This window comes from Zootermopsis nevadensis, unplaced genomic scaffold (assembly GCF_977971745.1).
Source record: "Zootermopsis nevadensis isolate Lab colony 2312 unplaced genomic scaffold, Znev_1.0 Znev_ptg000025l, whole genome shotgun sequence".
Classification (NCBI taxonomy): Eukaryota; Metazoa; Arthropoda; class Insecta; order Blattodea; family Termopsidae; genus Zootermopsis; species Zootermopsis nevadensis.
Window position 1 is genome coordinate 12,150,520 of NW_028259157.1, and position 12,354 is coordinate 12,162,873.

Sequence of the window (12,354 nt, forward strand, 5' to 3'; positions counted from 1 at the left end):
CATCAGAGCTAAAGTCAGATAATACAGGGTTTAAATCGCCTATTAAGATTACTGTCTTCCAAAATACCTGATTGCATCCCAGAAGACAGTACTCTTAAAATACACTACCAAGAGATCCTGAAATCTTATCAAATCCCTTATTCCTGTATAACAAATCTGAACAGGTGACACAACTATCAGAATTTTATTTTACATTTTCTCTGGCCACTTATAATGATAAAGCATAACACTTGGAAGATTATAATGCAACAACAATTTTGTTATAAGTACATACGATTAACTAGAAGGACCATAAAAGTCAGACGAGCCCTTTTATGCATACAATTTGGAATGTGGAAGTTTCTTACAGAATCACTCCTTTGGTTCAACCTACCAACTCATTCAGATCTGGAATCTGTGTTTCTAGTTCCTTGAGTTTTTCTGTGAGTGTGTCAACTGCCTCCTCATTTTCTTCCTGACTGTTGTAGAACTGTGTAGCCGTGCGGTTCACTATGGTTTCTGTTCTCTTACACTGTCGCTCAGAGTCAGCTACATCTCTTTCTGTTGCATCTGCTGCTTCTTGAGCTTTCTGGGACCGTTTCTCGGCTTCACGAGTCAGATTTAATGCACCTTTCAACACAGCATAAGAATAATATCACTGCTAAAATCTTGAACTATCATTCTGGTGTATGACTCTGATCTCTCAGTGCACAAATCACTGCATCACAATGAGGAATTTTTGTAGTTTTCTCCCTATGGTGATTCGTTTCGGGTCATTTTCTGTGTCCTAAACCTGCATGAACGCATATCAACTTTGTATAAAAGGTTTTTAAGGTATAAGTTTCCCAATGTTTCAGAGCCCTGATATTGGAGGCAGGAACCTCTGAAACATCAGTCAACTTCTACCAGACTACATGGCACTATAACCCAGAACACAGCCATCTTCATATTTCTCACTGTGAGAACCTCAAATCCTACAATTTCTATGCTTATTTTGTTTCAATCAATGTTTTTTTCATTTAAAAGGCTTATGTGTGCATGTAAGTGTGTCTTTCAAATAATATATTCAATTATTAGTACATTACATCTAACACTTCTCTTTTACTACAAATAGTACACACAGAAATGAAATATTCTAAAGCCTCCATACTGTACTGCAACAACTGTTCATCTGCCAGAATGTGGTGTTGTAATTGAAAGTAACACGGTAGAAACAAATTTTGACTGTGCTTAGAACTCAATGTACTAGCATATTTAAGTCACTGTACATTACTCACCTTCAACATTTGCTTCCTGAAGTTTGGTAGCATTTTCTTTCAAGCCCAAGGCAGTAAACTTCAATTTACTAGCAGCACTTCTGAGATCTGTCAATTTCAAGTTTGCTTCATATATGCGTGATGCAGTGTTATCAAGAAGATTTTCAACTTCATCCAGCTTTTCAGAAGACTTGTTCACATTAGCCCTAAAAATAGACATACAACAAACATGTCATAGTAAGTTCTGTGAACTTACTTTTTACTTAAGTGATGGCCCATCATCAAGTGAGAAAGTTAAAGCCAACAGCTGAAAGACTGGTTAAATATGAACTGACACACAACGTGCAAGTACACAAATATTTTATCCAAGAACATCCACTGCAATTCACATAAATCACACACGCACGCACCATGATACACAAATTAAAGAGGAAGAATCAACCAATCTTTCAGCAAGTGAATACAGAACCCATGTAAGGTGGCCAAATCAACAATTCGAATAAGAAGTGCCAATATCTACAAAAATACATAATTTCTACATGTATTACAGATGAAGTAAAGTTATTTGGCAATTGCACGTTACACAAAGCAGTAAGATTTCAGACACATTAGATAAAAATTGTACTGCATCAAACACAGAAAAAACAGCTAATACAGCAGATAAAAATATGAATGTAATGAGTCATTACATAGCAAATCAACACAAGCATCAAGCACTTCAATTAGTCAGACTGCTTTTTCAGAATACTTGAGCTTGAATGCCAATTTCCCATTCTCTTCATTTAATCCTAAAATAAACAGTCACTTCTGGGGTGTAACGTCTTAGAAAGTAGAATTATAGATTAAAATTTGCAGCCACAATAATCAGTTAAGAACATGGCAATATACAATGCAATAAAACTTAACTAGCTGCTTTTGTTTAGCAGGAATCAAGGTTTCTTTCATACCTAAATTTTTCCACCAGGTTTTCTAGTCTTTCAAGGTCATGTGAGCTAACTGTTGTGTTCTCCAATAACTGTGTCACCTCATTGAGCTGTTTCTCCATCTTTTCAAATTCTCGTCTATAGGCACCAGATGCTCCAGTCTGTTTAATCTCAGATGCTGCGTGAATAACTCTTTCAGTCTGATCTGCAATGAGATAGAAAATAAGCTACATCAAATTTCAAATTTAATGGGTTTTTTGTGTGTTCATGACCTCAGTGTATGCTAGAATATACATTTAAAGAAATTTGATCAGAAAGATGGTTGTCTTCTGGGGTGTGCCATAGTCTCTTGGCTGTATACTAAAACTTTCAGGAACATACTGCCTCCACCTTCAGTCCTAAGGAAGTTAATATACAGCCAAGGGACTACATAGGAAACCTCAAATTTTGCAAATGTTGTGATACAAATTTGTCACTGAAAAAGAGGAAACAGACATAAGAAATTATCACAATGGCTTCCCAGGTGGCATAGCAATTAAAACGGACTTTTAATTTGTACTGATCTATAATGATTTTCTGAATCAGCAGAATTTTTCAAAATAGTCAATTCAGTTTCTGGTGCTATGTGTAAGCACTGTGGAAAGATGATCATGTAATGCTATCGAGTTATGTTTTACGATAAAAAAAGCAGAGTTAAAACTAACAATCCTGAGGACTTTAAATTAAATGTTACTGTTTTGCCAGTCAGGTCATTTACTGGAGAAATTAAAATTATAATTTACTGTGCTATTATAACTTAAACATTTATTTCCTCTCTTTATCACAGGGGCTTTTGCTGCTTTGTATTTGTGTTCTTAATATTTTATCCACAGAGCAGAATTCTAATCAACTGTGACCCACACTAAATAACTTTACCTCTCATTTTTGTATGTGATTTACATTTACTTGAAAAGATAAAAGTGCAGGTGAATAAAAAACCTGGCTTATTATTATTACTGTTGTTGTTACCTTATAAGAAGCTGTGACGTGAACTTACCATGGAGATCATTCAGTATTCTGTCCCAGTTATCAAAGCATTCCCCACAAGGTCTGCAATGGGGCGCAGTCCCAATGTAGCCTCGAGCACATTGATCACACTTCTCCCCTCCAATTCCCACCATACAATTACAACTACCATTGTTCTGATTACATTGCAATGTGGCAGATCCATCAGGGTTGCAGTCGCAAGCTGTTAAGCACAGTAAAAAATACCATTAAAAGGCACAAAGAAAAAGTTTCATGAAATCCACTTAAGATTTGACAAATTGAAAAAGGGGGATAAATGAACTGAATTAAACATTGTATTTATACATTATAAAATTTTATAAACCTGCATGTATTATTTTGTGTGTCTGTGATATAAAGTCTTTTATAACACAAATACTCCAGATTTGACAAATTCTGAAAGATACAGTTTCCGTTAAAGATTCTGAGAATCATATTTTCCAACGTGAATTAGATCAGAGTGTCTTCATGAAGCGCAGTGTCAACAATACACATCTCAAAAATTGAATCACACTGAGACTGTAGCACAGTTGAGAAGAAAACTGGATTAATTAATTATTAAATGCAAGAAATGTGAAATTGTTGCACCTGAATTAAGATACTGCTGCAAACTTGTGACATTTAGGTAACCAATATAACAACATTTGTTGACTCACCATGGCATTTTTCAGTTGGATTTCCCCAAAAGTAATCTTGACACTGATTGCACCGACGCCCTCCAAATCCCTGCTTACACTCACATTGCCCATCAAACTGAAAATACAGAGCACAGGGAAACCAACAACTGAACAAAAATTTTATGAAGTTTTAAAGACTCATTACTGTTGTTGTTGATGTGATTGCTCTTAGTGGTGGTGGTGGTGACACCAAGAAAATTGAAAGTTTAGAAAGAAATATTCCTACTTTAATATGCATATGGTATATTATTCTGTTCAGAAATGAAAGTTCTACAGTTAAATGACTGGACGGACTTTTAAAAATAAATTTATGTCTCTATATTTAGTAAACATAGTGACCTTCTGACTTCATACAATTTTAAAACTGACTTCAAGGGAAATAATTTCCATGGCTATTGCTATGATCTTGATGATCCTTAAGAGATCCATTATGACAGTAAATTTGTTTAACCAATTTAGTACATATCTAGTGCACAAAACCATGCATACACAAACACAAATAGAACACAGACATATCATTTCAAAAATCTTATGTTTCTGACTTGTCAACTCACTTGATTACACTGTTCAGCACCAGACCCAACTGGATCACAATCGCAGGCCTCACAGCCCATTCCACTTGCAATTTTCCAATGGTTCTCTTTGCACTGGTCGCAGTTCAAGCCAATCACATTTGGCCTACAAGAGCACTGCCCTGTGTTGCGATCACACGGACCTGCTTCTGCATCCGTCCCCAACAAGTTGCACGTGCACTCTGCAGGCAACAATTCCTTACATGAGAGACCTGAAATTCTCACGATGACAGGAAAAAAGATGCTGTCTTCTGAGCTGTGCTGCGTTCACCGATGATGGAGATGGCTAGCACCTCTCAAATGTTGGTAAACTCCTACAAGACTACATAGTGCAACAAACCACAAGACAGCCATCTTCATAATGTTATGTATTTCGATCAGTTTCACTGTCACAACTAAAACGTAAGAAACATTTTTATTGCTTTTGTGTGCTCCAAGTCCTAGCAGAAATAACATCAAAATCAAGGTATATTACATTTTTGGCCTATCAATGAAAGCTTCAATTATGTTTTCCACAGGCAATAAACATTTTTTGCCTCTCTATGCTTAGGTACAATAAAAAACAATTCCAGCATCTAGTTAATAAATGTACTTTTATCCAATTAAATCCACGCCACACTTAATTGTGCATTATTAAAATGGGACTAATTTCCCCATTCATACAGTTTATTCCAACATTTCAAAGGAGCAATGTCAATGTTTAAGGAGTCACATAAACGTAATTCATTTTCTACTTGCAATTCAAGTTTTCACATTATACATTTTATTTATTTGGTGTAACTGTGTTAAGAAAATAAATATGTGCCCGAAGTAAACAATAAAAATTACATTCTACTGTTTTCAGAATATCAACAGCAGCATACATCAAAACATATGAAGAGGTAAATTAAATGGGCATAATTTCCAGACAAACATTTCCAACCTTTAAAACAGAACTGGTGATTGCAACATTTCATTTTGAACTATATATTATTTTCACATGGTGTCAAATTTCCTGAATCTACAAATGTTGAAAATTACTATAAAAAGGATACAAAAAATGTATACCAGTTTCATAACCCAAATAAATTTAATTTATCGTAGCGTAAGAGTATAGAGGATAAACACACCACATATTCTGAAACGTAAACTTCAGAAAGACATGAACTCATACATTTCACTTTGTTTGCAAGTAAATACTTCCCACTTTGAACTTACCCTTGCATTCCTGATTTACAGCATCTCCATAATATCCAGCTTTGCATATCTGACAGTTAAAGCCCTCCGTGTTGAAGAGGCACTGGAGACATTCACCAGTTCGAATGTCACAGTTACCAGGGCGAGAGACGTCAATATTGTTACTGCAATTGCAGGAACGACAAGATCCACCAGGTCTCTCCGGATTACCAAAGTAGTTGTCGGCACACACGTCACACCGGGGTCCTAAACATTCAGAAACACACTCTATGAAATCAGTCTCACAGTTCTGTAACAAAAAATAATTGGTATTATGACAAAGTTACACTACGATATCAGAATTAAAACATCCGACACTATAACAAAGACCTACTATTCCTACCTGGATCTTACTGGAGTCAATTCAATTTACTTTACAACAATTTATTTATATTTTAATGTAAATCGGTAGTCTGCATCTCGAGTCTTCAAAGCAGTCACTTTACGAAGGAATGTCTCCACCAAAATTCACTGTGCACTTCCTCTTCCCCTACCTCATCCAAATATGCAGCGAATACACTAACACTAGGCAAAAAGCATTAACAACAGAGAACCCCATTATTTAATGTTCTCCATTTCCCATTTATTTAATGTTTATCATACATGAATAGCAGATATAAACTCTTGTACTGTAAAGCTGCCTGCTGGACTTTATAAAATGGGGTTTAATGGTTTAGAAGTATGCAACCGCAAAACATGGCCAGCTGGACCATGTGTGTTATGACACAGCTGATAATGGGTAATCTCCTTTAAGTTCCAATACCCTGAGTTTCTTGGTATTTCTAGATGGCATGATAAAAAGTAACCTTTAAAAAAAATGGAGAAAAATCATCATGATTTAGGATGATGTGAACAGAACAAATATTTTTCAATTGTCTTCATTATACATTATATTCATACACTATGATAAAAAGGTTCCAGAGAGATCACTTACCAGCATAACCAACACTACATTCACACACTACATCCTGTGTGCGAGCATCAAGTGCACAGCGAGTTGCATATGAGTGACCAGATTCGACAGTTTCTGGGCATGGACAAGGGCGGCAGGGTATGTCCACTCCTATGCGCGGATCCCCGTAATAGCCTTCGATACATCTGTACAATGAAAGTCAACAGCATGAGTCAAACTGAACGCAGCTACTATTGTAAATAGTTTCTATGACTCTGAAAAAATCATTGGTATTAAAAATGGCACTGGGGTAGGTTTCCAATGACCAATCAAGGCAGCGCAATTTAGACTTTCTGAAGAACAGGAATGAACGATCTGGCAGAACAAGTGTCTTGCTGTCAAAGGAGAATATGTTCAAAAGTAACATAAATTGCATTACTTGAAATAAATATCTATGGAGTTATTAGTAACTGCATCTTTATTTATTCTACATTGCCAAGATGATAATAATGGCAGAAATCACCTATCACAATGGTGACCAAGCGTTGAATCTCTGCAATTGCTGCAAGCCCCTGTACGAGAGTCGCATACATCCGCGTGGCCATTGCACTCGCAGCGTTGACAATTCGGGAAATTCCAGAAACCAGGCTGACACTGATCACATTCACGACCATATGTATTTGCTCGGCACTTGCACTGTCCTGTCTGCGCATCACAGAAGTTGTCCAGAGCACCAATAGAATTGCAGTCACAAGCTGAAACACACATTTAGCAATGACAACTGCAGAAGATATGAAAAATTAAGAAGGAGAGGGTAATGATGAAGACAGTACACACCTCTGAAATGCTAGTCAATGTCTACAAGATGTTCTTCTTCTGCAAACTTTGGCTTAATAATACACATCGGCTACTCAGTTATCCTGATGCTGACCATCAAATATAAAGATCAAATAAAAAAGCACAACTCTATAAAGCCATTCTGTTCTAAATATTGCAATATTTTGCAAATGCACAGGTTGTTTTCAGACATAACTGAGTGGGAATTAATGCTAACACACAAACATGACAAAATTAATATTTACGAAGAGATGGAAGGAAAAAAGGGGATTCCATTCAGATTGAAAGAAAGTAAATTGTGGCTTCTGGACACTGTTATTGTCTTGTGTACTTCAAAAATTTTGCACATCAAACACAAAACTTTGTTAAAGAACCATTTCCATACCTCTGCATCCTTCAGGACCAAAACCGAAGGTTCCTGGTGCACAACGATCGCACCGTCTCCCTACGACATTTGGTTTACACTGACACACTCCTCCCAAAGAAGTGCAGAGTGCACTGACAGAACCTGTGGGGTCACACTGACAATCTGAAAGAGAAATTATAATTTATTGTTACAACTATCGAACAGTTACAATAATGTAAACATGTTGTTATCCTCAACTGTAAACAATAAACCTTAATCTAAGGAGCTATTTCTTTTCAACACTACTTACAAAATGCTCCTCCATGGACATAAAACCCTATGCTGTAATGGTACTGTTTGCACACATCTGGTATATTTCCCTTTACTACAGAATAGAAAGCTTGACCACATCGATAACGTTCGTATTCTTGACGTCTGATTTCATTTGGTGTAGAGTCTCTGAAGAATGGTACACTCTCAATTCTTGGTACAAGTGCAATCTGGAATGCAATACAATGTATTACATGACAAAAGCCATCATTTTCCTAATACTGTACCTTAAGAGAAAAATCAATCAATTAACAAAATCTTTGGATGGAGTTGGTCCCTGAAACATCAATTTTTAACAAACTGACACAGCTCACAGCTAGAAAATATTTTATTAACGTTAGTCACCATGAAAGCCTTATATCATTCAAAATCAATATTGTACTGTTCTTCTTTTCTGACATTACTCAAAATTTTTCGTAATTAAATATTATATTCCAGCATTGTTTACATATTGTAACATAAATTAAAGAACAGATGGTGTCATGCTTAGAATGTTTTCATTCCACTGCACAATTTCTTTAAAACATTTTTAAGACACATTTTATAACATAAAAGCAAAAATTATAAACAAAAAATAGTACAAAAAAATCTCCATTCAGTATATCAAACTCAAAGTTTGAAGTGATCATTATTCTGCCATACAACTTACAGAGTCAACAAGCACAGAAGCTGTTGGTGTTTCCACTTGACTGTCATATCGCTTAAATTCCAACCTAATTTTGTACTGCTGCCCAGCTTCAAGGCACACTGGAGGAAAAACTGCAACACTGCGGGCTCCTTGAGGCAGAAAAATCCAACATGTAACGCCAAAAAATACCTTAATAATGCACAGTATCACAGACATAATTTCAGCAAACATAATAAAAATGCTTTCAATATTTCAGCTGCAAATAACTACTTCTTCAATATAACACTTCTAAGGCAACTAACCTGCAGGCAGTGAGTCTTGTTTTATGTCATCCTGGGGTAAGGAATTGGCACAAGGACCGTTCCGATCAACTGGACCTGGCCTTTCCACAATAACACGGACATCTTCCCAGTTCGCGGGTGCCTTTAAAAAAGAGAGAGAGAGAGTTAATAAAGAATATGGTACAACTCTGTAAATTATGTGTGATATCAGCTACATCTATATTACTGTTCTTATCTACTAAAGTGCTTGAATGTTATGAAAATGAAAGCAACGTTTGGGTAAAAATTAGTTGTGCACTGTACTGACCCCAGAACTTCTACAGGATTTGATTCTCAGAATTATTTATATTTTGCTGTATTGTTCTTAAAATACATTCATAAGTGGGGGAAAGATTGTGTCCAAATGCATTCTAAACACAATATTGCTGCTGTTCTATAACCATTCTGTTCTAGTCAGCAGACAATTTTTAAAAACCTGCCCCAGTGACTTATGTTCAGATGGGCTACCCTGGGTGTGAACGTGGACCTCAGCAGTATGCAGCCAGCAACTAACAACTTGGCATGGGCAAAATAAGCTCTACCTGAATGATAATAGTTTTACTTACTTGAGGTTCATATCTTATCACAATGTCATACTCCATACTGGTTTTGATGTTGTCTACGATGAATTCCAAGGCTGAGTCCTCAAACGTTCTCATAAATCCAGTGCCTGTCCACGTGTTTTCTCTTCCATCACGGAATGGCTCACGAATTACAACTTGGCAGTTCTAATAAGACAAAAAAATCTGAGGTAAAACAAAAGTAGTTTCAGTGCATACAATCAAAAGTATTATGAAAATGAAATGTCATTACCACAACACATTGCTTGCGAGAAGAGAATAAATTAACTGTGGTTGGCTAACATTTAATAAACAATTACTGTAACAAAATACTTTACTTTATTTCTTGTTTCTGTTTCACTGTACCCTTATATGCCAAAAGTAATTCATTAATATACAGTTCAATGTACAATGCATATCTTTCAAAGAAGTAATATACTTATTTACAAGATAAGTCACAAAAGCAAAAATATTTGATTTTTTAAAACCAAATTTTCTCTTAAATGTAGCTTCAAAGACAACATCAAGCTCCATTTTGAATTATTTCCACCCCTGAAGCACGGTGATTATGTTCATTTCACTACCAGGAGAATCAAGGAAGTATCAATTTGCCAATACTTGGATACTGACAGCCAGATTTTTAAAAGCAGTATATCACGTAGAATAAAATATACAATAAAGAATATTTGTCTCACTAAATCTCAAACAAAATGTCTTATATTAATACAAAATGATTTAAAAATATGAACCATTCACAAATCTTATATGGTGAAGACTGATTTTGTTCAAACCAAGCATACTTTCAATACAGAACAGACAAAGTAACCAAGTCTTAAAAGAATGCACAGAAGTACAATGCAACAAACGGCAAAGACACCCTACAAAACAAAATATGCAAGTTATGGAATCTATTGTAAAGATGTCAAGCATCTCAGAAGTGACTAAGCTCAACACAAAACCTAGGTATTTGTTAGTGAAATGCATGAAACATGGTTAACAAAGCAACCGGATGACCCATGAAGATGTGTTTCTATTTCATGAGAATCACACTAAAACAAAAATACTATAAATGAATTACATTTAAAGAAAATTAAACTAACACAAAGCTAATACTAAACTGTCAACATAAGTGAACCACGTCATAACAAAATGTAAAAATTGAGATCACATTAGTAACCGAACATATGACCCTCAAACTGCACAACTTCGGCTGACAAACCCACTTAGACCTTCATGTATTGGCAGTCATCACAGCCTGATATAGTTTCCAAGTTCCCATTAAAACTCCTTTGTGGTGTGTTTGCAACTACTGCTACTAAATCAGCTAAAGCACAAAATACAGCTACAGTACTATCAGCTGGAAATGTAAAAGCACAATGTAAGCAAGACTCAAATCACAAGTCATTTGCCACTGTAAAAAACAAATGAGTACATATGATATATAATTAAATGCCATTCCTTAACTTATAAACAGCAGAATAGTAACGCATTATTTACAGGAATTAGTTTCCTAATGGCAAGACATAACATTGTAGTTTTAGTATACAACATATTTTTCCAAAGGTAATACAGATTGGAAAAATGTGAAAGTGAAATTAACGTTTAAATATTTTCATTAGTTAAAAATCAATGTTTTGCTATTCAACTTTTAAGAAAATACCAAACATTCAATACAATGCCAACAGAGAACGTTTTAAGTATTTATATAAGGTAGTGAATAACAAAGACTGCCATCTGGTATACCAAGCTATTCCATAGATCAAGAATAGCTCAGTCCACTGGATCCAACAGAGCAGGTTTCTCCTATATCTGAATGCAAAGGAAGATCCACCATTCAAAACTTTGTGATTTTATGTAATTTTAAGAACTCACAAATGTTACTTGACGAGCTGCATTAATCCATGATGATAACAAATGCTTTTGACAGAGGAAATGTTAGAGTTTATGTACCACACAAGTATATCAGCTGAGAGACACTTTCAGAACATTCTGTAAGACCTATTCTCGCTACGCTACAAAATTCAAGTGCAAACAGTATCACCCCACATCTGAGAGTGGTTATCTGGCACTTACTGCACAAACCTCTGACACTTATAAAAGAGACAGTCCATTCTATATTACCTTCATTCACCCAACACCAACATGTATGTTAATGTCTCACCACCACATAAATCATATTTATCATTAATCTTACACTTTGACGAAGATTTAACATGTCCGTGATGCTGCAGTTCTGGAACGAGAACAGAGTATAACCGAAAATCTGAATATCAATTATGTATTCCATACAATGGAAGATGAAAATACAGAAACCATTAGAGTGCAACCTTTGAACCAAATGCAGTATTTAATTCAAGAATCTTCAACACTATCAAATTCTAATATAAAAGTGAGAACATTCTGAAACTCACAAAGAAGGGTTAATAACATAAAACAAGGCTGACGAAACAAGACGTCATAATTTGTATTTTGCAAACATTGGAGTTTTAAAAACATGTTACAAAAAAAAAAATTAAATGAGTTTTCTCCCTCAATTACGTCTTTTACATATCTCCCCCCGCCCACCCCCATGTGAGTTATAACTCAGTATTAAATCTCAAATTTTTGCACAGGACTGGCTCAGAGTCCCATATCGAATCTTTGCTTCCACTTGGAAGAGAAATTATTTTTTTGCCTTAAATGGATCAAATTAGTGATGGAAGATGGAAATTAACACAACAAAGAACTTATGATTTATACTCAAAGACATGAGACACAGCTAACAAAGGCTAATCC

The 12,354-nt window shown here is 35.4% G+C and overlaps 1 protein-coding gene across 6 annotated transcripts in view; it reads right to left on the reverse strand.

Moving 5' to 3' along the window:
* LanB1 (laminin subunit beta-1) overlaps nucleotides 1-12,354 on the reverse strand; it is a 37,763-nt gene that overhangs the window by 5,622 nt on the left and 19,787 nt on the right. For 4 of the 6 annotated variants that reach the window (XM_022070910.2, XM_022070914.2, XM_022070909.2 and 1 more), the window contains 15 exons: nucleotides 11,774-11,812; nucleotides 9,586-9,747; nucleotides 9,002-9,122; nucleotides 8,721-8,848; nucleotides 8,052-8,241; nucleotides 7,781-7,924; nucleotides 7,082-7,313; nucleotides 6,601-6,764; nucleotides 5,649-5,873; nucleotides 4,434-4,633; nucleotides 3,859-3,955; nucleotides 3,195-3,386; nucleotides 2,183-2,363; nucleotides 1,257-1,441; nucleotides 374-609 (listed from right to left, as the gene is read on the reverse strand). In XM_022070910.2, the coding sequence (XP_021926602.1) occupies nucleotides 374-609; nucleotides 1,257-1,441; nucleotides 2,183-2,363; nucleotides 3,195-3,386; nucleotides 3,859-3,955; nucleotides 4,434-4,633; nucleotides 5,649-5,873; nucleotides 6,601-6,764; nucleotides 7,082-7,313; nucleotides 7,781-7,924; nucleotides 8,052-8,241; nucleotides 8,721-8,848; nucleotides 9,002-9,122; nucleotides 9,586-9,747; nucleotides 11,774-11,812 (2,496 nt within the window). The remainder of the gene's footprint in view (nucleotides 1-373; nucleotides 610-1,256; nucleotides 1,442-2,182; nucleotides 2,364-3,194; nucleotides 3,387-3,858; nucleotides 3,956-4,433; nucleotides 4,634-5,648; nucleotides 5,874-6,600; nucleotides 6,765-7,081; nucleotides 7,314-7,780; nucleotides 7,925-8,051; nucleotides 8,242-8,720; nucleotides 8,849-9,001; nucleotides 9,123-9,585; nucleotides 9,748-11,773; nucleotides 11,813-12,354) is intronic. The other 2 variants (XM_087356132.1, XM_022070913.2) reach the window with 1 other exon arrangement.